Source organism: Heterodontus francisci, chromosome 32 (genome assembly GCF_036365525.1).
Source record: "Heterodontus francisci isolate sHetFra1 chromosome 32, sHetFra1.hap1, whole genome shotgun sequence".
In the NCBI taxonomy this organism is placed as follows: domain Eukaryota; kingdom Metazoa; phylum Chordata; class Chondrichthyes; order Heterodontiformes; family Heterodontidae; genus Heterodontus; species Heterodontus francisci.
Window position 1 is genome coordinate 44519352 of NC_090402.1, and position 27532 is coordinate 44546883.

Below are 27532 nucleotides of genomic sequence, written 5' to 3' on the forward strand. Positions count from 1 at the left end.
ATATTTCCCCCGGTGATGGAACTGTCTTGTTCCATGTTTCTGCACGCACCCATTTCACCTCCCAATGTTACCTTTGGATTAACCTCAGTGTGTTAAAACAGAAGGCAGTCCTGTTTTCTCAATTTCATCACACTTACTAGAAGAACATCTGTATATTGTCCTGATCCATTTCCTCATTCAAGGATCACTTGTTTATACATTCCTTTACACACAACTGCAAACCAATAACTGATTAGCTACTTTAAAAGACGGTGCCTTAAGCATCATATTGATAAAATATAGCAAAGCTTTGCTTGCTGATTCCCTCAAATCCATCAGTCAGCCACAAACTTCTGCTACTGACCTGATTACCTTTTCCATGCTGGTCTCTTTACAGTCTTCATACTGTTATCCATCAGCTGCTATTGTGCCCCTGTAAATAAAATATTCCTGCTCATTTTCTTTGCCCCTGAGCCTGCAGTATGATAAACCTATAAAAGGAGACTTATTTAAGATTTTTAAATCTCTTTTTCATTCTCCCTGCAGTTTTCCCTCCTCTCCTGAAGACAGTGATGCCGTGCTGGGGTTCGGGTCCGAAGCTAATGATCACCCCTCCAGCAGCACATTAATTGATCATTATTCATAGGTTAGCCTTGACAGGTGTCAGCAAACTACCTGACAGCAGGTGCCACCTCAGGCAAGACCACTTTTATTGCCATCCAATATAGATGCACACATGCTTCCAGCACGAGTCGCACTATTGCAATCAAGAACAGAAACACTGCCTTAATCTGGGTCATTGCAGAAAACTCTATCACCCCTTTTTCTGCTGTGCCATGATCAGCTCACTCAGCAGAGAATGGGAATCAAATTGAAGATAAAGTCTAGAGCAAGAAAAGGCAATCCAGCCCATGAAGTCTACTCCACCCAGAGTTAGTATATGATCATTTATCATGGGCTTCTCCACATAAACCTTAAAGAACAAGGTTTCTTCCCCAATCTCCCCAAAATACAAACATCCTTATCAATGAGTTTAAGGTGCCAGCTTGGCGTAGTGGTAGCACTCTTGGCTGAGTCATAAGATAATGCATTCAAACCCCACTCCACTGACTTGAGTGCATAGTAAGCCTGCTGAAATTCAATCCTTCCCGTTTAGAGTTAATATAGTTTAAGGCCGCATTTAACTCGTGGTCACAGGCGTGAGGTGAAGCAGCAAATCGAATGAACAGCATTAAAGCTGTATGAGCTCCTTTATCACAGCTAATGAGTCCTACAATGGACCCCATTTAGATGGAGGTGACTAGTAATTTAATACTGCAGCTTCATCAATCCTTTGATGTTCAACACTCTAGGCAGTGACGTTCAGGGAAAGTATGCTTCTTGCGCTATTATCTGTAGCAAGAAAAAAATCTTCGCAGGACTTGGAAATACAAGCTGGCCTCTAAATTTTAGAAGCCCTTTTGTAAAGGTATCTACTGTGGTTCAGTGTAGCACTCTCAGCTCTGAGTCAGAGGGTTGTGGCTTCAAGTCCCCACTCCAGAGACTTTAGCACAAAATCTTGGCTGCTCCATTGGTATTGTATTTTGGATAAGTTGTTAAACCAGGGCCCATCTGCGGAGTTGTCCCAAGCATCCTGTCTTATCCCTCAAGTGACATAACTGAAACAGATTAATTGATTAACAAATGTTTGTGGAATCTTGCTGAGCACAAATTGACTGCCGCGTTTCCAACAGTGACTACGCTTCAAAAGTACTTTCTTTGGCTATAAAGCAGTTTGGGACTTTGAGGTCAGAAAAGGCACTATATAAATGCACATTTGTTTGTTCTTCTTTGTAACCTTCAAACCCCCGTCTCACTGGATATCAATCCAGCAGGTGCTCTGTTCAGGAAACTGGAGAATTGAGCTGGGAGAGAGTAGAAAGAGAAACTGAGGAGAGTAGTTACAGATTTCTCTCGTTCATCTCCCAGTACTTGCTCAAGAGCAAGATAGACAATAGCTTGGAAAAGAGCTTACCCGATTTCATCGAGCCGCTTTAACTGTGGTTGTCATTAAACCTAGGAGAAGTGAAAAGGGGTTAAGAGATAATAGCTGCAGGAGATAGAAGAAGCAAAGAGAGACAAACATTACAATCATGCAAAAATCTGTAAAAGAAACTGCTTCAGATCTACAAAAAGATGCGGCTGATGAAATAGCCTGGTAGAGGAACAAAAAGGACTACCTTGGCTTAAAGCTGCTGCACAATTTGCTGCTTAGCTCTGAATTTTCAAGGATGTTTTCATTCAGCAAGTCCCTCATACACTGCATGCTAACCATGGTCTTTTATCCTGTTTCTAGCTTGCATGGAGCTTGAAAGTCTAAGTGTTTCAGAATGATTCAGAAGCGAACAGAACAATTTCAGCACATTTCAGAAATTTCTGAATCCATCCATTCAGAAATACACCTTCATGGACTTGCAGGTTTTTTGATGGAATGCTAGGCAAATGTAAATTTAAAATAAGCCAAGTCTGACTGCACTTTGAGTATATATTTTGGTTTCCTATTTTATAGGCCTATTCCCAGGGATGTACTTGCATTGTTAGCTCTTATTAAAATTGTTGGTCAACATTTGTGAGCTTTTGACTTTGATATATAGGAAGAATAGGAGACGAAAACTCTTCCTTTTATTGTGAAAACTTAACTCCATTATAAGGAGACAATAGAAAGAAGTTTATAAAGCTGGGAGCAGAGACAAGCCTGTAGAATGAGCTATGAGCAGGTAGACACCTATAAAGCAAACCAGAACCAGAGAAGCCCAATTTTACAATTAGTTAATGGTCTCTACAGACCCCTTCATCACAAATATTGCCTGTGTCTTGGCAGTAGAAAACAGATGAAGGCTGTGGTGCAGTTGTGTGATAGGAACAAAACCAGTCTTTTGTACCCATTTTGGAAGCATTATTTTCCATTTTTAACAGAGCCATTAAGAAAGTCCTTTTTTTTTATTGCCATCCTCAGAAGATGAGGGAGACTCATTACAATCAGCAGACATCTCACTCAAATATGTCACAGATCTTCCTGAAGCCTTCCTGCATGAATATGAAAACAAACTTCATCATTAATCCAAGTATTTCTTTTTTTTGCTTGATTCACATTCAAGTATTCTACTTTTTTTTCCTCTTTCCTTCCATACCTGGCCATGCCATACACCAATATTATGTTAGAAGTAGTTAGGGAGGCAACATATTTCCAACATCGTACCAATGCCATTCACTAGACAGTCACCGGTTGGTCTGTAATTTCTTGGTTTGATCCACACTCAGCTTCCTTCCAAGTTATGCTTTATTCCAACAATTTGTCAAAATGTAACACTCAGTGTTTGCAGAATAGTAAGTACAAACCTGTGTCTTTCCATCCCATTAGCACGCCAGACTCCAATAGCACCAGACCAACAAGTATTCTATTTCATCCACAGTAAGCCCTTTCACTGGCCACCTAAACCGCAACTTTAAATATCAACATATTTAAGGCATTTTTAAAATACATTTTTTATAAAATTTTATGTCTAAGTAGAGGCTGCACCAAACTACAGAAAGAATGATGTTGAATAAATGTATCCACATTGAGCTTCAACAATAGCTTCCGGTTTTGCATTAAAATAAAAGCAAAATACTGCAGATGCTGGAAATCTGAAATAAAAACAAAGTGCTGGAAATACTCAGCAGGCCTGGCAGCATCTGTGGAGAGAGAAATAGAGTTAACGTTCCAGGTCTGATAAAAAGTCACAGAGCTGAAACATTAACACTCTTCTCTCTCCACAGATGCTGGCGGACATGTTAAGTATTTCCAGCACTTCGTTTTTATTCCAGTTTTGCACTCATTTTCTTGCAACCATCCATACTTGTCGATCGCCAAACCTTTTCTCTGTGATCACTGATTGCTCTGTCAAAACTTGGGAACTCAGTTCAACATCATATTCTTTATTGCTCTTTGTGCCTGTAAGCAAGTCCTCTTCAGAGGAATTCATTTCCGAGCTGCAATTACCATGACAAGAAGGGGTGATTCCTGAAAATCAGGTTCTCAGCTCTGTGTTGGTCCAACAGGGAGAAGAACTTCTCCTTTCCCCTCTCAAGTCAGCGTAGATTGTAAAGTAAAATAGCTGCATGGACTGAGAATATTCTACCTGATCTAGATTTATAAAAGTCAAGTTAATTTCACCAGGGATAGGTATTTGCACAAAATTTTTAATATTGCTGAACACTATCATTGTCTTGACTTCTTGGCAATGGGTATCCTTTGATATAACATTCCTACAGAACAGAAAGGGCATATTTATTAAACTCAAAAAGTTTTGCTTTTGGCCTATGTTGCAGACAACCTCAACGACATGTGGTTTTCCATCATCTCCTTCCCTTTTGAGATCAAGGTTGGCCAGAGCCAACCCTAGAAAGGCTGGCTAATAGAGAACTAAACCCAATTCCTGAGGATGCAGCAAGTCTTTCTGCACAGGACTCTGTTGACTTCCCAGCAACACTGATACCTCGTTGGACAAGTCGGTAGACATGTAGTGAAGCGGCTTGCACCAGGGACAACCTTGTTGAAAAGCTAGAACCCTATCATGAATACATGCGCATATAATTGTCCATTGAGACAGGGAAAAGTGACTGATAGGAGAGTCAATTCTCTATATATTGGCCTCAAGACTGGTCATTTACAGTCATAGTCATGTAACAAACCAGCTGCTGCTCTACGATCATGGTCTATTTATCACAACCGAGCTCACTGTTACATGCAGAGCTGGGGCCTGCTGCTCGGCAGTATTTGTAAACAGACAAATAGAGTGCATTGCAAGCAACAAAGGGTTCTTAAAGAGATCCTGCACATCAATCTGCTGTCCTTTATATTTACATTTGGTCATGCAACCATATTATTATAGATGCTGTATGAAATAAATGTGTGTGGATTTTGAAAGCAATTCAGTATTACAAAATTACTTTTAAAAATGTTAGAATCAAGACCATTACTTGTATCGTGTAACAGTTTTGGACATTACATCGCTGTCACACTGCTTATGGATTCCTTTTAGATTCCCTTTGCTTAAGGTTTGGTGAGCTTTAGGTGCTTTGCCAGGGGAATGTTCTTTTTGAATTCCTGGTTGGGTTCTGGACCTCCTGAGCCGTTCAGCTAATTCTGAAACATCTTTGGTTGAAGGTGAAGCAATGGGATGGCTCATCCGGGCGGGGGAATAAAGACATCTGTAAACAAAGCAAAACAGAACAAGAAACTGAATTTTAAAAATGAGGCTAGGTATTCAAAGTGTCTAATTTTCAGATTAAACCATTTATTGCACTACAGTCCTCAGGAGCTATATTTATAGAATCATAGAATCACACAACAGAGACAGAGGCCATTCAGGCCATTGTGCTATTCAATTTGTCCCACTTCCCTGCTCTTTCCCCATAGCCCTGTAAATTTTTCCTTTTGAAAGTTACTATTGTATCTGCTTCCTTACCCCATAGACAGTGCTTTCCAGATTGCAACAAATCATTGCATAAAAAATCCTTCTCATCTCTTGCCTGTTTTTCGACGTGTATCTTAACTCTGTGTCCTTTGGTTACTGGCCCTCCTGCCAGTGGAAACAGTTTCTCCACAACTACTCTATCAAAACCCCGCATAATCTTGAGTGCCTCAAATAATTCTCCTCTTAACCTTAGCATGAAAATATCAGATGAAAAAAAAGACTGAATGCACAAATCAAAATAAAACCAGAAAAGATCAGAATTATACAACAGGTTAATCAACATTTGAAAGACAAAAAAGGTTACTATTTCCAATGCAACCCTTCTTCAGAGCTGGTTTGACGAGACGATGGAAGCTTTCATTGTAGAAGAGACAAGTCAGGACAAAGAAGGGAGGACAAGTACTGATCAATACATTCCCAAAGTCCCAGCAGACCATTAGATTTAGGAACACAGCAAAGGAATGTAGAATAGTTCACACGATACAATGGTCAGGCGGAACTGAGGTTCAGTACTGAGGGATTTCAAAAACCAAGAGATTGTAAGGGGGAAGCGAGACATAGATCCAAACTGGAAGGAGAAGCATGTGAATGACACTTTTTGGGAGAATCCAGCAGGATGGAAACAGCAGAGCAATTAAGGACTGACATTGAGATCAATAAAAATGGAGCAAAGGAAGTTCAAGGGAGATTTGATAGAGGTGTACAAGATTATGACAAGTTTAGATAAAGGTAGACAAATAAAAGCTGTTCCCATTAGCTGATTGTACAAGGACTAGGGAATACAGATTTAAAGTTTTGGACAAGAGATGCAGGTGGATGTGAGGAAGAACTTTTTCTGTAGCGAGTGATAGATAACCAGAACTCGCTGCCTAAAAGGGTGGTGAAAGCGGAGACAAATGATTTTCTAAGGAAGTTGGATGGCAATTGAGGGAAATAACCTTACAGGGGAATGGCTCTGACTGGATTGTTCTACAGGGAGCAGGCATGGGTTCAATAGGCTGAGTGGCCTCCTTTACCTTTATGACCCTATGCACAGACCACAGGACCCAGGTGAAAGAGAAAATACAGTTCCTCAAGTTTAGGTAAAGTTTAGTTGGAGCACTGTAAAAGATCAAAGATGGAAAGGTCAGATGAGAATGGAAGAGGAGAGTTAAAGTCACTGGAAGGTTAGGATAATGCTTACAGGCGGAAGAGTATTCAGTGAAACAGTAACAAATAAGCATTTGGAAAAGTTGAAGCAGGTTCAGATCTCTCTGCAAAATCAATCATCACTGAAGGATTGTTTTTAGGATGAATGTGCCTAACTTAATGTTGGTTTTCATGTAGAAATAAATCCAATTGCAGGTAGATGTGCTAAAATTTCAAGGCTAGATGTATTAGAGAGTTTATAAAGCAGTTTTGGTTCAAGTGCTTTTGTTGTTCAATATGTACTTCTTTATTCTTCTGTCACACATTTCAGTATCTCTCCCATGCCCCATTATATCTTCCATTCTGCCAACTCTACTCAGGGTAAATTGGCGTCTGAGAGATTGGCAACGGCCAAAAACAACAAAAACTGACAACTGGTCACAAACTCAAAAAAAAGACACTGCTCGACTTCAAACTAATAAAATATAGTCATCCCATTGGAAGTTGCCAAAAAATTGACAGGCGGGGATCCCAGCCAGAAGTATCCAACAAAATGATTTCCATGCCCTGGTGCAGCAACAAGCAAATCACCACTTAGGTTTCAAATTAGTGCCTACTGGAAACAGGGTTAAATATTGCCAACTAGCTTGTTGACAAGAAGTTGTCAAATGCAAAACTGTTGGTTGAAGGGAGCTTTAATTTGCTATTGTTTTTTTAAAATCAACTGAACAATTGTATTAACAGTGATGCACGGTCCTCATCAACTGGAATGTCACAAGCTTTTTCTCCCTATCCTCATATTCAGATTCAGACCTTTCTCAAACGTCAATTTAAAAAACCTCAGTATACTTCCCTACAGCAATAGGAATAGACTGCTTTGCCTCTCAGGTGGGAACACTACAACAACATCTTGCATTTATATAACACCTTTAACATAGTAAGATGTCTCAAGGCATTTCACAGGAGTATTAACAAATAAAATTTGACCGAACCATGTAAGGAGAGATTGGGACAGGTGAGGTAAGTTTTAAGAAGTATCTTAAAGGAGGAAAGAGGCACAGAGAGATTTAAGATGGAAATTTCAGAGCTTAGGGCCTAGGTGGTTAAAAGCACGGCTGCCGATGATACAGTGATTAAAATTAGAGATGCACAAACGACCAGAATTAAACGAGCGCTGAGATTCCAGAGGGTTGTACGGTTAGAAGAGGTTACAGAGATAGGGAGGGTAAAATGCATGGAGGGATTTGAAAACAAGGACAAGAAGTTTAAAATCGAGGCATTATCATCCAGGAGACAATGTAGGTCAGCGAGCACAGGGATGATGGGTAAACAGGACTTGGTGTGAGTTAGTGGAGTTTTGGGATAAGCTCAAGTTTACCTGAAGTGAAATGTGAGAGTCTGGCCAGGAGAGCATTGGAATTATCAAGACTGCAGATAACAAGTGCATAGATGAGGATTTCAGCAGATGAACTGAGGCAGGGTGGAGGCAGGTGATGTTAGAGAGATGGAAATATAAGCAGACTTGGAGATGGAGGATATGCATAGCTTCTTTCCAAGTTCTTTCTCTCTTTTACATTCAAAAGCAAGGAGGGTACCAAGGAAAAGACCAAAACAATCCAATTGACTATTGAGCTAACCTGTTCCAAAATGGATTGGTGCAATAAATGACAATGTACCTAGTTGTATTTTCATACTCATCCTTGGCCGTCTTCTTCATTACTGGCTTGCTTTCACATTTCCCTTCGCTCGTGATGGCGCTGACGGTGCAGGTATATTCTGTGTTTGCAGTCAAGCGTCTTGCAGTAAAGGAGCGGTCTGGTCCCAGGTACACCACCTTCCCGTTCATGCACAGTTCAAAGTTGAACAGGCGTCCCAGGGGAACCTCTGGCATGTCCCAGGTGATGAACATCTCGTTACGCCCCAGAACATTGAGGGTCAATTTACTGGGAGCATGATCACCAGGGTCGGCTGTGCTCGCTGCAAGAAAGGACTTCCCACCCTTTCCTTTGCTCGTGCAGGCACACACATGGAACCCATAGGATTTGGATGGCGTGAGACCACTCACTATGCAGCTGCGTTCTGAAGTAGATTCGATCACCGTGTCTCCTCGGTACACCACGTAACATTTAATGATGCCATTGGGCTCCGCTGGTGGGGCCCATGCCAGCTTAAGCTGTGTAGGAGTGCAGCCTATCACTCGAAAATCAAGTGGGTAGCTTGGCACTGACTCTTCAACAGTCACTGTGGTAACGTTGCTGTCAAGACCATCATCTCCCTCGGTCGAAACATGGAGCTTGAAAGCATATTCTTTGCCCAGCTTGACATCTGTTAGAACATAGCTACAGTCCGGTCCCTTGTACAGTGGTTTATCACCATCGAACAAGCTGAAATCACAAGAGAACCAACTAAATTTACACCAACGTCTACTTTATATTCAACTTCCAACACTAAATCAGAATGCAGCCCCCACACCCTCCCTTCCCCCAGCAATAATGTTCACAAGTTTAAACTATGGTGCTAGAGTATCTTTAATAGGTTTTAAACGTCCCTCAGTGGCTCTACCCAACAAGAAAAGTCTCAAGATTCATCCCTCGTGCAGCATTAGTTGATCTTAGCTAAGGCAGTAAGCTGCAGGGCTGTTACATCTGGCCTCAGCATCCCCTGAGAAGGTAGATTAAGATGATAATTCTCAATGTGCCAATTTCCTGAACTTTCATGCTCCACCTGTTTGTTCCTTTTTCCCAATGGCCTTTTAACATCAAGGCTTTCCACATTGGAAAGGTCTACACAATGGAACCCAGGACAACATCACGCAGAAACGAGTGCAATCCACTAGCAGCAAGAAAGCCAATCCCATCGATTGAGGACACTAACAGCTGTTGATAAGTTGGCCATTCACATATCAGCCAGGAGAGTCTTTTTTAAGAAAGCTTTCCACTAAACATTTTCTGATCACACAGCAACTCAGTAGAAAGATTGTGAAAAAGAAAAAAGAATCACTCAGATTGAATAATGAAAAAATGCATTGGTAATTTGGCAGACTAGAACAGAGTATCTTCAAGACTAATTGATCTAACAACTTCCCTGCCACTGAGAAGAGAGATATGAACATATTAGTTACTGGGTCTGATAATCGACATTTCACGTTAAAGAAAAAGTACAACTTCATAAATGATATCTAATCTTTTTAAGCAAAAGACAGAATGATCATGAGGCAACATGACATCTCTGCATGGGTTTTCAATGAAACTTCCTTTTTTGTATAGATCTGCACAGCTTCACATCTGCACTGACATGTCAAAAACTTATGAGGTGACTCCCAATTTGAACGAAGACTGACCATACCTAAATTAATACCAACCATTAGATGTTACCAGGAGGGAGGATGTCTGCAACTAAGAATCTCTGTAGAATAATAGAAGGCATTTTAAAAACAAGAATCAGGAACACATAACTGGGAAAGCTCGTTGCACTGAAATTACTCACCATAGGTACCACTTCCATTAAGCTGGGTGAAAAGTCTGACCGTTCAACACTAGATTCATTAGGCCTGGGGAAAGAGTTTCTGAAATAAAGCTTCTGATCTCTGTGACATGTCCATTGATACTGAAAAACTGACAACAGGGTAGCAGGGTAACACGGTTTTCAGCTGCCTCGGTCATGCACTATACAACTCCCTACCTAACCTCTTTGCCTCGCCACTTTCTTTCCTGGCTTTCTTTCCTGGCTTTATAATGATCTTCAAACCTTTTTCAACTTTGCAGCTCTCCGAATCTCCTACAACCATTCAGATCCGTGAAGCACCTCAAGATGTTTTATTACATTTCCCTACATTACAGCAGTGACTACAATTCACAAGTCCTTCATTGGTTGTGAAGCTCTTTGGGATGTCCTGAAATCGTGAACGGTGCTTTTTAAATCCAAACTCCTTCTTTGTAAAAGGTGCCATACAAATAGAAGCTACTGTCATAATCAACTTTACAGGTCACCTAATTTCAAGATCTTCACAAAGAACAACAGTAAGTACAATTGAGAAAATGTATTTTTTAGGCTCTGGCAAAAATACGATCCTCTCCTACTGAGACAGACTCAGTGGTCAGATTAAACATAATTCACCAAGTACAGTTGGAAAAGCATACATCACAAACCAATGTGCAAGAGCTCCCCAAACTCGAAGTATCCCAGTTCTTCCAAGTCAGATATACTTATGCCACAATTTTATTTTGATATGCTCATAAAACCTAAGTTTATGATTGAATGGAGTGGTAAGTCACAACTTCAGCAGATGTGATTGTGACATCAGGAGTAATTTTGAGCTCCAAATATAAACAGTAAACTGATCATTTTTCTTTCAATCATACATGTGCTACATCTAAAATCAATCCCAAACTAATTCTAGAAAAGGTTCTTGCTATCATATCTTGCTGAATCATAAAGTATCTGCTTACCTGTATGTCACCTCCAGTCCACTGTCCAGTACAAGCTGACTCCAGGTGATTCGAATTGAATTGATGTTCAGAATATCTACATGAGGAGGAGAAGGCTTGGAAAGCGGCTGCAGTTTTTTCAAAGTGAAGTCGACTTCCTCCAGCAGATCCTTGCCAGCAGTGGGAGAGCAGGCCACAGTCTGTCCAGTTAGGGTAGAATTAAAATCAGGGCTCAATAGTGCATCATAACTCCCAGGACTATGTGACTAATGGCTAATGCCATGGTTATGCGGGTTACCTCACAGCTTGATGGCTACGCAGTTGAGCCCCAGTGTCAGCTACCTCACTGGCAATTAATTTGGTTGATTATCACAACAGCATGATTTGCACCAGCATTCCTGAACCACATCTAATAACAACACAACTGCATAGTCAATCTATCCCATTCACACAGTAGTAGAAATAGAAAGCTGGCCAATACATTGCTGACATTTTAATGTTTGCATACTCCTCCCAGTGTATGTAATCCTGTTTTCCATCTAATTCGGCCACAATCCAGGTTTTTCAGAGTCGCAGACCTGTTATGGCCTTGATAATAGCATAGCAGGCTTATTCCCTAGACACCCCATGGTCACTCTTGCGCTATTTATCAGGAATATTGACAGCAACATGGTGTTAAGGTGACCTATCTGATTTTGCGCTCTTCTCCCACCACCTCCCTTAATACGTTATCCTATCTGAAAGAGTTTCAGATGTGGAGACTCTGCTGCATCATGTCTGGTATCAGATCAGTGGGTTACTGAATCTGTGTGCCAACATTTTGGAGTAGGGCCTATCTCGCTCAGAATTCTTCAGAAGTCCCAGTCTGTCCAGTTAGGGTATATTTCTTCCTAAAAAATACATTTCTGTGGAGCCAGAAGGAGCAGGGTAGCTGGCTGCAACAACTTCCCCACCCTCCAAAACACTGCCTGCTCCTACCAGCCCCCAGCACCCCTACCTGCTCCAACACCGCCATATCCTGGTCAAAACACAACCCCACCCACCTCACCACCAACTGCAGGAATTACTAGAGGGTCACTCTCATTCAGGCCTGAAATAAGCTGCCTATGGAGGTACAACAGGCACCGGCAGCTCACCCCAATTGTGTAGATGAGACCCACAAACCAATACTTGCCAATCCTCAGACCCCACTGCCCAGATGGGTGAGGGGACTGTGTACCTGCTGCTCTCATGTGGAATCCTCAGATCAGTCACCCTTTATGCTCTGGCCTCTCGGGTCAAGACTGGCCCACTGTGCCAATCTCATATCGATTACTGACCAGTTGTGCCCTGTGGAACCACACTCCCTATCGGGTTGAGGCTATCTAAGGTTATTAGGCCTGCCAGTGAAAGGGGAACGTTTAGTATTTCCTGCTTATCTTTAAAAAGACAAAGTTCATCAGTTGTGCTGTTTTTTGCTAGGAGTCGGTAACTGCTGCCTGTTCTCATTTGACCAATCTTAATATATTATTACCTCCAGTGCCTTCATTAAAAGCACATCCTCAATTTAAATTTCAAAGAGCTCAGTTGGAGAGAAAACTGAAAAATGTGTCTACCACTTTGCCTATTTGACAGCCCAAGGTTGACTAGAAAGTTAGAAAACACTTTTGAAGTTAAATGTTTGAAGAGAATTTCAAAACATGACAGAAGCTAATATAATCACAAGAAATGCTGGAAATACTGAGCAGGTCTGGCAGCATCTAAGGAGAAAGAAGCAGGGTTAATGTTTCAGGTCAGTGACCCTTCATCAAAACTGGCAAGTGTTAGAAATATAATAGGTTTTAAGCAAATAAAGCGGGGGTGGGGCAACAGATAACAAAAGGGAAGATGTTGATACGACAGAGGGTCATAGGGAATAACTGACCAGAAGGTCATGGAGAAAAGGCAAACGGTATGTTAATAGTGTGCTGAAAGACAAAGCGTTAGTGCAGAGAGGGTGTTCATTGACAGAAAAATGAACAGCCCTGGCCAAAGCACAAACATGAATAAAAACAGTGGGTAGGCACATGGTAAAAAAAAATTATGAAATAAACTAAAATAAAACAAACAAATAAAAATATCAAAAATAACTAAAAATAAAAAGGGGGGCCCAGTCATGCTATGAAATTATTGAACTCAATGTTCAGTCCGGCAGGCTTTAGCATGCCTAATTGGTAAATAACATGCTGTTCCTCGAGCTTGCGTTGATGTCCACTCCTCCATTACCCTCCATACCTTATCCCCTTCCCATGCAATCGCAGGAGACGTAATACCTGCTCATTTACCTCCTCTCTCCTCACCACACAAGGCCCCAGACACTCCTTTCAAGTGAAGCAGTGATTTACTTGTATTTCTTTCAATTTAGTATACTGTATTCGCTGCTCACAACTTGGTGTCCTCTATATTGGGGAGACCAAATGCAAATTGGGCGACCGCTTTGCGGAACACCTCCGCTCAGTCCGAAAGTATGACCCCGAGCTTCTGGTTGCTTGCCATTTCAACACCCACCCATGATCTCATACCCGCATATCTGTCCTGGGCTTGCTGCAGTGTTCCAGTGAGCATCAACGCAAGCTCAAAAAACAGCATCTCATTTACTGATTAGGCACACTACAGCCTGTTGGACTGAACATTGAGTTCAATAATTTCAGAGCATGACGGGCCCCCATTTTAATTTGAGTTATTATTTTATTTTTTATTTGTTTACTTTATTTCAGTTTGTTTCATAATTTTTTTTACCATGTGCCTACCCACTGTTTTTCTTCATGTTTGTGCTTTGGGCCAGGGCTGTTCATTTTTCTTTCAATTAACACCCTCTCTGTACTAACGCTTTGTCTTTCAGCACACCATTAACATATAATTTGCCTTTGCTCCATGACCTTCTGGTCAGTTATTCTCTGTGACCTTCTGTCCTATCAACACCTTCCCTTTTGTTATCTCTTTCCCCACCCCCGCTTTATTTGCATAAAAACAGATTACATTTCTAACACTTGCCAGTTCTGATGAAGGGTCACTGACCTGAAATATTAACTCTGCTTCTCTTACCACAGATGCTGCCAGACCTGCTCAGTATTTCCAGCATTTCTTGTTTTTATTTCTGATTTCCAGCATCTGCAGTATTTTGCTTTTATTTCATGATAGAAGCTAAAATGGAATCTGAAGTATCTTGCACCCTTTAAGGCTATTGAAATTATTTCCAGCAGTTTAACACCAACTATCAATAAGCAGGTGAGAGCTTAGGAAACCTCGAAGGGAAACTGCAGGTGTGTGATGCAAGAAGTCTGAGATTGAGAAGGCTATTTTCTTTGAATTCAAGAAGCCAGTTTGAGAGAATGAGACAATGAACACAGATACAATGAAGAAAGTAAATCTGACACAGCACAGGTCAATCACAAAACCAACAACCACCACCTGCATCTATATAGCACCTTTAGTACAGCAAGACATCCCGAGACACTTCATCGAAGCATAACAGGACAAAAACTGACCCTGAGTCAAAGGACATTAGGACAGGTGACCAAAGGATGGTCATAAAGGTAGGTTTTAAGGAATGTCTTAAAAGGAGGAGAAAGAGGTGGAAAGGTTTAGGGAGGGAATTCCACAATTCCAGGCCTAAATGGTTGAGGCACAGTTGCCAGAGTTTCCATTTTCAGTAAACCTGTAGAGTAGGGAGATCACAAGCAAGATCAGCACATCAAAAGGTGTAATTAGAGTCACAAGATAGATATAGATGTATATTTGCTGCTCATATACTTTGTTACACCCCTGCAATAAATCGCCATGAAATTCTTCAATTTTTTTCTTTGCCAATTTCCTCCCCTTCCACTTGATCCTGCCTGGGGTATGGTTCCACAGGAAGTGGACACTTTCTGGTAGCTCACCTAAGTGACATTTAGGTGTGAGCGGGGACAGCAAGATCTTTAATCAATCAGTGTGCAGGAAGGACATCAGAGCTGAGTCAGATACTATGCTCCCCCAACGTCCACATGAGCACATTTCCAGCAGGAATCCCTGGGCAGTCATCAAGTATGAGAGCTGTCATTGACTTCCTGTTCCACAACACAGGAGCAATAAGGCCAGCTGTAGAACTTTGAACACCACCTGAGCTGAGGTCAGCTCACTCAGCACAAACTGGATTGAACCCTGAACTTCACATGTCTTTGTCGCTCAGCTGCTCACTGGGTGAACTCACTGAGCCATCAATGGAGCATGAGATTCTTCCAAATGACGTGCATCAAAATTCCTAAAGCACTGACTTTTGGTACTTTACAGAATCACGAGAATTAAATTGTTGAATTTCTCACGATTGTTCTCATGATCATATTTCACCTCTCGGATATTATGTGACTCTATGTAGTCCGACCATTCCTTAGCCATTGCTTACCTTTAAGAGTGCTGATATTTTTGGGTGCTCTCTCAGTTTCACAACCCCTTTTGGATGGCTGCCCAACACTTTTAGTGTCCTGTAAAGTACGGAAACAATAGTGTAACGGCATTCCTCCTGAAACAGTCAAGAACTGAGTCATCGCCACTGAATCCTTGAATATTTACTTGCTTTACAAGTTACTTTTACTTTCTTCATACAGTAGAAGTTTGATACCATGTCAATTGGCCCTGTGTGTCTTCATCTGCTGTAACTTTGGACAGAGATCAGCGCACCCACCAAATAAACACTGCAAATTGCCATTTTTGGCAGAAGATATGGCTGGGGACTGGGACAACCCTCCCTCCCCTCCACCATTGTGATGCTGGAACAGTGCTACTGTTTCAAGAGCCTCCATTACCATGGTAGGTTATTGAAAAGATTTCAGACAGTTCACTGGCTAATAGATTATATTATACTTAAATGTCATGGTACAGCATGCTCATATCTAATAGACGAGAAAACTTTTCAAACTATAATGGTTGCAAAAACAATTATTCAAAATCGCACATTGCTTTTACTGATTACAATGATTGGCAATTGCATTGGCACGAGATGTTTTCTTCAGTGTCTACCCTGCAGTCAGCTCTTAAAAACAGAAGCACGTTACTTTAAAATGACATAGAAATGCTCAACATTGAAAAGAAAATTTGGTTTCATTGAGCATGATTTCCATCGAGGTGAACAATTAGCTCACGCGTTGTTAAAGTTCCTCCTTTAAGTTACATACATGGCAGCAAACCAAGCTGACTCTTGCTCTTTGGATTCCAGTAAGATGCACAAGGTGTTTAATATTTCTGAGAAGCTGGAGTTCATCAGGATATAGGCATGGCCATCTTTGTCTGTAGCCAGGCAACTCAGTGCAAAGCAGGCATTTTTGCTTCCTCCGGTGTCCCCATTTGCCATCATCTTCTCTAGTGCCATGATCTGCATAAGGAGGGGACACTGACTCAGATTATAACATGAGAACAGGGGGTGAAAAATCAAACCTATCAGAGGTCTTGGTATCCACCTCTCCCCAATGTCATGGTTAAGATGCATCATACTACATTCCACAATCAGAGCTAACTGACACTTCACGGGAAAAGATTCATCCACTCAGCCAAAAGCAAAATACTCTGGATGCTGGAAATCTGAAATAAAAGTTAAAATGCTGGAAAATACTCAGCAGGTCAGGCAACATCTGCAGAGGGAGAAACAGAGTTGACATTTCGGGTCAATGACCTGTCAGATAAATGTCAGTCTAGAGACAGATTGAAAAGCACAAAGAAACTCGGTTTCCCTCTCCACTGATGCTCCCTGACCTGAATATTTCCAGCATTTTCTGTTTTTATTTTATCTGCTCAGAATTCTTTCAAAATGCTCGTCAACCTCAGTAACTTCAGGTTATTAGGTTCTTAATTTGAAGTGCATAATGAATGAGAGTGTGAAGCAGAAAGGAGGGAAACCTCGAAGAAAATCCTTCAAAAGATTAAAGTCTGCTTAAATGTGTATCATGTTTTCCAGGTAAAACTAGACAAGGGGTGTGTTTAAACGATCTGCTATTGAAACAAATTGATGCTCCATCAGTTGTTGGAAATTTACTAATTCCGTGTCATTTAGTGTTTTTTTTCTTTTTCCTACAGATTATGAACAGAAAATCAAAATAAAGAAAGTAAGTCAGTCAGTATTCCATATTTTCTTTTTAAAATGGGCCAGCAAGAGTTTACAGTTACATTCCTCCAAATCTGGCCTCTTGAGCATCCCTGATTTTCTTCACTCCACCATTGGCAGCCGTCCCTTTGGCTTTCTCTGCATGTCCCCCATTAAACCTCTCTGCTTTTTGAACCCTCTCTCCTCCTTTAAGATGCTCCTTAAAATCTACTTCATTGACCAACCTGCCCGAATATTTCCTAATGTGGCTTGGTGTCAAATTTTGTCTGATTATGCTCATGTGAAGCACCTTGGGTCCTTTTATTAGAACAAAGAATAAAGAACAGTACAGCACAGGGACAGGCCATTCGGCCCTCCAAGCCTGCGCCGATCTTGATGCCTGCCTAAACTAACACCTTCTGCACTTCCGGGGACCTCTATTCCCATCCTATTCATGTATTTGTCAAGATGCCTCTTAAACGTCGCTATCGTACCTGCTTCCACCACGTCCCCCGGCAGCAAGTTCCAGGCACTCACCACCCTCTGTGTAAAGAACTTGCCTCGCACATTCCCTCTAAACTTTGCCCCTCTCACCTTAAACCTATGTCCCCTAGTAACTGACTCTTCCACCCTGGGAAAAAGCTTCTGACTATCCACTCTGTCCATGCCGCTCATAACTTTGTAAACCTCTATCATGTCGCCCTTCCCCCTCAGTCGTTCAAGTGAAAACAATCCGAGTTTATCCAACCTCTCCTCATAGCTAATGCCCTCCAGTCCAGGCAACATCCTGGTAAACCTCTTCTGTACCCTCTCCAAAGCCTCCACCTCCTTCTGGTAGTGTGGCGACCAGAATTGCATGCAATATTCTAAGTGAGGCCTAACTAAGGTTCTGTACAGCTGCAGCATGACTTGCCAATTTTTATACTCTATGCCCCCACCGATGAAGGCAAGCGTGCCGTATGCCTTCTTGACTACCTTATCCACCTGCGTTGCCACTTTCAGTGACCTGTGGACCTGTACGCCCAGATCTCTCTGCCTGTCAATACTCCAAAGGGTTCTGCCATTTACTGTATACTTCCCACCTGCATTAGACTTTCCAAAATGTATTACCTCACATTTGTCCGGATTAAACTCCATCTGCCATTTCTCCACCAAAGTCTCCAACCGATCAATATCCTGCTGTATCCTCTGACAATCCTCATCGCTATCCGCAACTCCACCAAACTTTGTCGTCCGCAAACTTACCAATCAGACCAGCTACATTTTCCTCAAAATCATTTATATATACTACAAACAGCAAAGGTCCCAGCACTGATCCCTGCGGAACACCACTAGTCACATCCCTCCATTCAGAAAAGCACCCTTCCACTGCTACCCTCTGTCTTCTATGACCAAGCCAGTTCTGTATCCATCTTGCCAGCTCACCTCTGATCCCGTGTGACTTCACCTTTTGTACCAGTCTGCCATGAGGGACCTTGTCAAAGGCTTTACTGAAGTCCATAAAGATAATATCCACTGCCCTTCCTTCATCAATCATCTTCGTCACTTCCTCAAAAAATTCAATCAAATTAGTGAGACACGACCTCCCCGTCACAAAACTATGCTGCCTCTCGCTAATAAGTTCGTTAGTTTCCAAATGGCAGTAAATCCTGTCCCGACGAATCCTCTCTAATAATTTCCCTACCACTGACGTAAGGCTCACCGGCCTATAATTTCCTGGATTATCCTTGCTACCCTTCTTAAACAAAGGAACAACATTGGCTATTCTCCAGTCCTCTGAGGATGCAAAGATTTCTGTCAAGGCCCCAGCAATTTTTTCCCTTGCCTCCCTCAGTATTCTGGGGTAGGTCCCATCAGGCCCTGGGGACTTATCTACCTTAATGCTTTGCAAGACACCCAACACCTCCTCCTTTTTGATAATGAGATGACTGAGCCTATCTACACTCCCTTCCCTAGGCTCAACATCCACTAAGTTCTTCTCTTTGGTGAATACTGATGCAAAGTACTCATTTAGTACCTCACCCATTTCCTCTGGCTCCACACATAGATTCCCTTCTCTGTCCTTGAGTGGGCCAACCCTTTCCCTGGTTACCCTCTTGCTCTTTATATACATATAAAAAGCCTTGGGATTTTCCTTAATCCTGTTTGCCAATGACTTCTCATAACCCCTTTTAGCCCTCCTGACTCCTTGCTTAAGTTCCTTCCTACTGTCATGATATTCCTCAAGGGATTCGTCTGTTCCTAGCCTTCCAGTCCTTACGAATACTTCCTTTTTCTTTTTGACTAGGCTCACAATATCCCGCGTTATCCAAGGTTCCCGAAACTTGCCAAACTTATCCTTCTTCCTCACAGGAACATGCTGGTCCTGGATTCTAATCAACTGACGTTTGAAAAACTCCCACATGTCAGATGGTGATTTACCCTCAAACAGCCGCCCCCAATCTAAATTCTTCAGTTCCTGCCTAATATTGTTATAATTAGCCTTCCCCTAATTTAGCACCTTCACCCGAGGACTACTCTTATCCTTATCCACAAGTACCTTAAAACTTATGGAATTATGGTCACTGTTCCCGAAATGCTCCCCTACTGAAACTTCGACCACCTGGCCGGGCTCATTCCCCAATATCAGGTCCAGTACGGCCCCATCCCTAGTTGGACTATCTACATATTGTTTCAAGAAGCCCTCATGGATGCTCCTTACAAATTCCGCCCCATCCAAGCCCCTAGCACTAAGTGAGTCCCAGTCAATATAGGGGAAGTTAAAATCACCCACCACTACAACCCTGTTACCTTTACATCTTTCCAAAATCTGTCTACATATCTGCTCCTCTACCTCCCGCTGGCTGTTGGGAGGCTTGTAGTAAACCCACAACATCATGACTGCACCCTTCCGATTCCTGAGCTCCACCCATATTGCCTCGCTGCATGACCCCTCCGAGGTGTCCTCCCGCAGTACAGCTGTGATATTCTCCTGAACCAGTAATGCAACTCTCCCACCCCTTTTACATCCCCCTCTATCCCGCCTGAAGCTTCTAAATCCTGGAACATTTAGCTGCCAATCCTGTCCTTCCCTCAGCCAAGTCTCTGTAATAGCAACAACATCATCGTTCCAAGTACTAATCCAAGCTCTAAATTCATCTGCCTTACCTGTTATACTTCTCGCATTGAAACAAATGCACTTCCGACCACCAGTCCCGCTGTGCTCCGCAACATCTCCCTGCCTGCTGTTCCTCTTAGTCTTACTGGCCTTATTTACTAGTTCCCCCTCATTTATTTCACTTTCTGTCCTACTGCTCTGGTTCTCACCCCCTGCCACACTAGTTTAAACCCTCCCGAGTGACGCTAGCAAACCTCGCAGCTAGGATATTTGAGCCCCTCCAGTTTAGATACAACCCATCATTCTTGTACAGGTCCCATCTGTCCCTGAAGTGATCCCAATGGTCCAGATATCTGAAACCCTCCCTTCTACACCAGCTGTTCAACCACGTGTTTAGCTGCACTATCTTCCTATTTCTCGCCTCACTGGCACGTGGCACAGGGAGTAATCCCGAGATTACAACCCTAGAGGTCCTGTCTTTTAACTTTCAACCTAACTCCCTAAACTCCCCCTGCAGGACCTCGTCACTCTTCCTGCCTATGTCGTTGGTACCGATGTGTACCACAACCTCTGGCTGGTCACCCTTCCCCTTCAGAATGCCCCCTGTCTGTTCAGAGACATCCTTGACCCTGGCACCAGGGAGGCAACATACCATCCTGGAGTCTCTTTCACGACCACAGAAGCGCCTATCTGTGCCCCTGACTATAGAGTCCCCTATAACTATTATGAGGATCAGATGGAGAAGACACATCTTTATAAGATGAGGCACCTTCATGCTGTTTTTTTTGGCAAGTCTCCAAGTCAAAGTGAGTGAATCATTATCTTTATTCAATACAATGCTATGTCCACTACCTGCTCTCTGCATCCTGATGAATTGAAACACCAGAATCAGTGACAGTAAATGAAAGAAGCAAGCACCCCATCAGCTAACTTGGTGATTTAGCCCAAGATGTGAAGAGAAAGAGATAAATAAAACATGAGAAAGTTCATTGCAGATATAAAGTTAATAGAGCTTGCATTCTTGCAATTTATACTCTTCTGTTAAGTCAACACACTATTAAATGTAACACAACGTACTTTTAAAATGAGCTGGCAGCATAGTTGTAGCAGCATTCAATTCTCAATCAATGAATCTGAGACATTGTGATTGATCTTGCCATTAATTCCAATTACTTTCCCCAATAATGTGTGAACTTGTTTCAGCATGAGGGAATCAGCTGATAGGAAAAATTAGAAAATGGCCTATTGGTAAGTATAAAAATCTGCACAGGTAAACACAATGGGAGCTGCAATTCTCTCCCAGATCGAGGATAAACAATAGGTGAATTGCCTGGCAGCATTCGGAATTTGGGATTCAGCTCCATTTCTTTTCGATGCATAGAAGATTTTTTCCTTTGGTGGGAGGGGGAAATCCAGAAATAGGGAGCACAGGCTTAAAATTAGAGTCGGACCATTCAGGAGTAAAATTAGGAAGCACTCCTTCACACTTCTTCCGTGCACAATCTAGAATTGTGTCACGCAAAAGGCCAGGAATGCTGCATCGATTGAAATTTTCAATGCTGGGATGATCAGATTTTTAGAAGGTGAAAGTATCAAAGGTTATGGAGCAAAGGTAGGTAAATGGGGTTGAGGTACAGATCAGCCATGATCTCTCTGAATGGTGGAAAAGGCTTGAGAGGCCGAATGGCCTACCCCTGTTATATTCCACCCATTTCCATTATAGAACCATAGAACCATACAACAACGGATGGAGGCCATTCAGCTCATCGTGTCCGTGCCAGCCGAAGAAACTCGCTGCCCAATCTAATCCCACCTACCAGCACCTGGTCCATAGCCTTGCAGGTTACAGCACTTCAGGTGCATGTCCAGGTACCTTTTTAAAAAAGTGAGAGTTTCTGCCTCCACTACCATTCCTGGCAGCGAATTCCAGACACCCACCACCCTCTGGGTTGAAAGGTTTTTCCTCATTTCCCCTCTAATCCTTCTACCAATCACCTTAAATCTGTGTCCCCTGGTAACGAACCTCCCCACCAGGAGAAATAGGTCCATTTTGTCCACTCTCTCTAGGCCCCTCATAATTTTGTACACCTCAATTAACTCTTCCCTCAGCCTCCTCAGTTCCTCATAGCTGCAAGTTTCAAGCCCTGGCAACATTCTTGTAAATCTCCTCTGTACTCTCTCCAGAGCAATTATGTCCTTTCTGTAATGTGGTGACCAGAACTGTACACAATACTCCAGCTGTGGCCTAACCAGCATTTTATACAGTTCCAGCATCACATCCCTGCTTTTGTATTCCATACCTCGACCAATAAAGGAAAGCATTCCATATGCATTCTTCACCACTATCTACCTCTCCTGCACTCCAAGGTCTCACTTCTTCTACCCCTCTCAATATCCTCCCGTTTATTGTGTATTCCCTCGCTTTATTTGCCCTCCCCAAATGCATTACCTCACACTTCTCTGGATTGAATTCCATGTGCCACTTTCCCACCCACTCAACCAAACCACTGATATTATTCTGGAGTCTATGGTTATCCTCTTCACTATTAACTACACGGCCAATTTTTGTGTCATCAGCAAATTTCCCAATCATGCCTCCCATATTTAAGTCCAAATCATCAATATATAACCACAAACAGCAAGGGACCCAACATGGAACCCTGTGGAACATCACTGGAAACAGCTTTCCATTCACAAAAACATCCGTCGACTACTACCTTTTGTTTCCTGTCCCTGAGCCAGTTCTGGATCCAACCTGCCACATTATCCTGTATCCCATTGGCTTTCATTTTACTGACCAATCTGCCGTGTGGGACTTTGTCAAATGCCTTACTAAAATCCATGTAGACCACGTCCACTGCACTACCCTCATCAATCCTCCTGGTTACTTCCTCAAAAAGCTCAATCAAGTTAATAAGACACGATCTTCCCTTAACAAATCCATGCTGACTATCCCTAATCAATCCATGCCTTTCTAAGTGGCAGTTTATCCTGTCCCTCAGAATTGAATCTAACAATTTACCCACCACCGAGGTCAGACTGACTGGCCGATAACTATTTGGCCTATCCATCACACCCTTTTGAAACAATGGTACAACGTTCGCAAACCGCCAATCATCCAGTACCTCGCCTGCATCTAGTGAGGATTTGAAGAGGATCCCCAGCATATCCGCTTTTTCCTCCCTGGCTTCCTTTAACAACCTGGGATGCAATTCATCCGGTCCTGGCGATTTATCCACTTTCAAGGATGTCAGACCCTCTATTGCTTTCTCATTATGCTTATCGTATCTAATATTTCACACTCCCCCTCTTTAACTACAATGTCTGCATCAACCCTGTCCTTTGTAAAGACAGAGACAAAAAACTCATGAAGAAACCTGCCCACATCTTCTCCATCCATGCATAAGTTCCCTTGTACATCTGTGCAGCTTAACTATTGCTTGGCTCCCTCATGCCAATGTATTATTGTCTAACAATACTTCCACAGGCATGCAAACAGGAAACGTAATCACAAAATATCACCAATAAAATAATGAGCAGCAGTAGAAAGCATTAGAATGGGTTGTTACAACCATATTTGACAATTTTGGACACAGATCTCAATTTTCAATAGGTTGGAAAAGACATTGTAGCCCAGTCCACTCAGAAGCAACTGATCTTTTTTTTAGTTTTGGATACTAGCGCATTAAAATTTACAACCCTCGGGATCAGTGCCTATTACTGACTGAACGAACCGGTCATCAAGTGTTATGCGAGTTAACCTGTTTACATCTATCGAGTTTCACATTCCATATTAACTTTAAATGAAGTAAGTTTTCCTTTTTGTGTCTCATTGATTTCGAACTTGGAGCTGTTTATGGAAGGGCAGCGACAGAGAACACAGACTGGGGGAATTGTTCAAAGGACTGATTCCTGCCTCAACAGATGGACCTGCAGGCTTGGCACCAGGGCCAGAGACAAGTTCAAATGATCTGGAAGAGTTCTGTCCATGAACTGAAGTGAGTGCAATGACCTGGTTGGGTGGCAAAGCCTCTTCTTGTTCTTATCAAATTTTCAAATGAAGGAACACAACTCAAAAAAAAGCAAAATATTCCAGATGCTAGAAATCTGAAATAAAAAGCAGAAAATGCTTGAAGCTCTCAGGAGGTCAAGAAAAGAAACAGAGTTAACATTTCAGGTTGATGAAAGCTGAAACGTTTCAGGCCAATTAATGGCCACTTAAGGTCCTCTTCCCGCCTCCATCTCAATTTAATTGATGGTGGAAGGGCCCACCGCCAAATGGAGATACCACCAGGTAAAGCCCGGCGGCCTTGCAGCAGTGTTGGGGAGGGAGCATCCTTCATTTGGGGCCAAACCAGGGCCCCCGGAGGGCCCCCTGTGATGTTCTCGGGGCTAAACAGTAATATCCAGTCAGAACTGCTGCAAGCTGTTGAAACCATGGATTCCATTTTTATTTCTCCTTTCAGCTCCCTCTGCTGGTATATCTGTGTATGGTAGCCTTAAATGGACAAAATGCACAATGCAATTCTCAATGCACTAAAGTCCCTGGCAGCGATTACCATGCCGCCACCCCCACCCACCACCCCCCCAACTCTCAAAAAACCCATCCCATCGCCAGGGCTTGTCTGAATGGCCCCAGCAACCTCAACTCCACTCACCTTACCTGGGATCTTCATCACTCTCGGATACTGCACAGCCTCCTGCAGTATTGATAGCCACCACTCCCGGTGGTGCTACCAGTACTGCAGAGCTGCCAGCCTTCTGATTGGCCAGCAGCTCCAAATATGGGCGCTTGTCCCTTAAAGGGACAGTATCTCTGATGGCAGTCAGATAATTGCCTGTCCGCCGTGGAATTGCTAAAGGGGTTCGACGGAGGGCCGAGACAGGATTTTCCCTCGTCTTCTGTCCTGTCGACAGGACTCCCGTCACATGAATAAAATTCAGTCCATTAACTATGTTTCTCCTGCCACAGATGCTGCTTGATCTGCTGAGCATTTTTTCTGAAAACATCTCAATTACTTTTCATCCATTGGAGTCTGTTGGTATAAGCAAAGACCGCACTGACTCACCATATTTGGAGCCTCCTCCATGTCCAGGATCTGCTTGCGACCTATGTCCAAGTCACAGAGGCGGCCGAGTGCAAATGCGGCGCTCATTCCACAGCCTGCAGGGAATTAAGAGTGTGTTACAGGACAAATTAGAAATGATATCTTCTGTGGAACTTCTCTTCTCTCTTTCAGCTTGTGCTCAACAAGAAAGATCTAAGTGCTTACAATTGGAACAGTTGGCCACTTCAGCTACTCAATGGCAGTATAAAGGACAAACAAGTCAGATGGAGCACAGAATTGATGCAACTCGATGATTTAAAAAGACATTCACTCTCACTCGCTCATCTCTGTTAAATCTACACACATGCGGTCAGTGCTCCACCGAACCTTTCTCACTTATTTCTCCAAATATGCCATCCTACGTGACCTTCCTTCTCCCTTCATTCTCGCTCGATGTGTTGAAATGTAGACTTGTCGCACTGTTTCCTGCTTTAGCTCATTCTTTACCGGAAGCCAGCACTGTGGAGCACCTGGCCCTCCTCCATCTGTCCTTCTTCCTAAACCTTACAAGATTTTAAAACTCAATCACAGTCTCATTTAATCAGTACTTCTTGATTTACTTTATCTTCCCTCCAACATATTAATATCCTTCCACTTGCTTTTTGAAATAATTAATTCTTGTTAGGGTGAGACGGGAAGATGGTGGGGATACGGGACACTTCTCCCTCTTTAAAAAGGCTCATATGCTCCAAAAAGTTGAGGGCATTTTTTAAACCAGATGATAAATTAATAATCAATTGCTGGGTCACTTTGAATTCCGAATGCATTGCACAAGAATCTTTTTTAATATCACTTCCCGACAGACAGTCTTTGACAGATCTATACCTGTCCTGTACACGTTCTTATTCCACTTGAGGGACTGACAAAGGAATGCATCAACAAGTTGAACATACTGCATATTGCATCTGATGGTTGACAATTCTTGTGTCTGCATTGTAAACGACAGCTTTAATAAAAGTGCACAATAAATATTTGTATTTGCAGTTCCAGCTAACTGATAAGGAAAAGGATTAGTTCAGAGCAATTCTTTGTTCCTTAACGTTCTGTTTAATATCAATAAATATAACTAATGTTCTCCCTGCTCTCCTTTCATTTTCTCCTAAGGTTTGACTGAGTCTAAAAAGGATTAGCGATAACAAATTTCTTGTTGGCATATTCATTCTCAGGGAAAGGAAAAGGTGATTCTGAGGAGAGTACACGCGTGAAGAGACCCGATGTATTCACTCATGAAACTTATGATTTTAGAATATTTTGCATCTGAATGACAGGCAGATATAGACACACGACTAGACAAAGAACATGGGGCTGGACTTTTAGAGCCCACTGAATGCAGGGACGAGTGCAAGCACAACTTAACGGTCGCATTCTTGGAGGTCGGCACTGGGACTCGCCACCTATGGAGTGCAATGCCATTTTTAAAAGGGACGCCAGGAGGGAGCATATGAACACACAAACATTCGAATTAGGAGCAGGAGTAGGCCCCTTGAGCCTGTTCTGCCATTCAATAAGCTCATGGCTGATCAGATTGTAACCTTGACTCCACATTCCTGCCTGCTCCTGATAACCTTTCACCCCCTTGCTGATCAAGAATCTATCTACGTCTGTCTTAAAAATATTCAAAGTCTCTACTTCCACTGCCTTTTGAGGAAGAGAGTTCCAAAGACTCATGACCCTCAGAGAAAAGAATTTCTCATCTCTGTCTTAAATGGGCAATCCCTTATTTTTAAACAGTGACTCCTAGTTCTAGATTCTCCCACAAGAGGAAACATCCTTTCCACATCCACCTTGTCAAGACCCCTCAGCATCTTATATGTTTCAGCCAAGCCACCTCTTACTCTTCTAAACTCTAGTAGATACAGGCCTAGCCTGTCCAACCTTTCCTCATAAGACAACCTGCCCATTCCAGGTATTAGTTTAGTAAACGTTATCTGAACTGCTTCCAGCACAGTTACAACCTTCCTTAAATAAGGAGACCAATACTGTCCACAGTATACCGGATGTGGTCTCACCAACTGAAACATAACCTCCCTACTTTTGTATTCAATTCCCTTTGCAATAAACAATAATATTCTATTAGCTTTCCGAATTACTGCTGTACCTGCATACTAACCTTTTGCAATTCATGCATGAGGACACCCAGATCCCTCTGCATCTCAGAGCTCTGCAATCTCTCACCATTTAGATAATATGCTTCTTTTTTATTCTTCCTGCCAAAATGGACA

At 42.4% G+C, this 27532-nt stretch overlaps 1 protein-coding gene across 3 annotated transcripts in view; it reads right to left on the reverse strand.

Moving 5' to 3' along the window:
- Positions 1-3808: 3808 nt before the first annotated feature.
- LOC137347769 (fibronectin type III domain-containing protein 3B-like) overlaps positions 3809-27532 on the reverse strand; it is a 116838-nt gene continuing 93114 nt past the window's right edge. For all 3 annotated transcript variants that reach the window (XM_068012717.1, XM_068012718.1, XM_068012719.1), the window contains 6 exons: positions 25272-25366; positions 16204-16400; positions 15435-15513; positions 11054-11232; positions 8282-8989; positions 3809-5211 (listed from right to left, as the gene is read on the reverse strand). In XM_068012717.1, coding sequence (XP_067868818.1) covers positions 4977-5211; positions 8282-8989; positions 11054-11232; positions 15435-15513; positions 16204-16400; positions 25272-25366 — 1493 coding nt within the window. In that variant the 3' untranslated portion in view covers positions 3809-4976. The remainder of the gene's footprint in view (positions 5212-8281; positions 8990-11053; positions 11233-15434; positions 15514-16203; positions 16401-25271; positions 25367-27532) is intronic.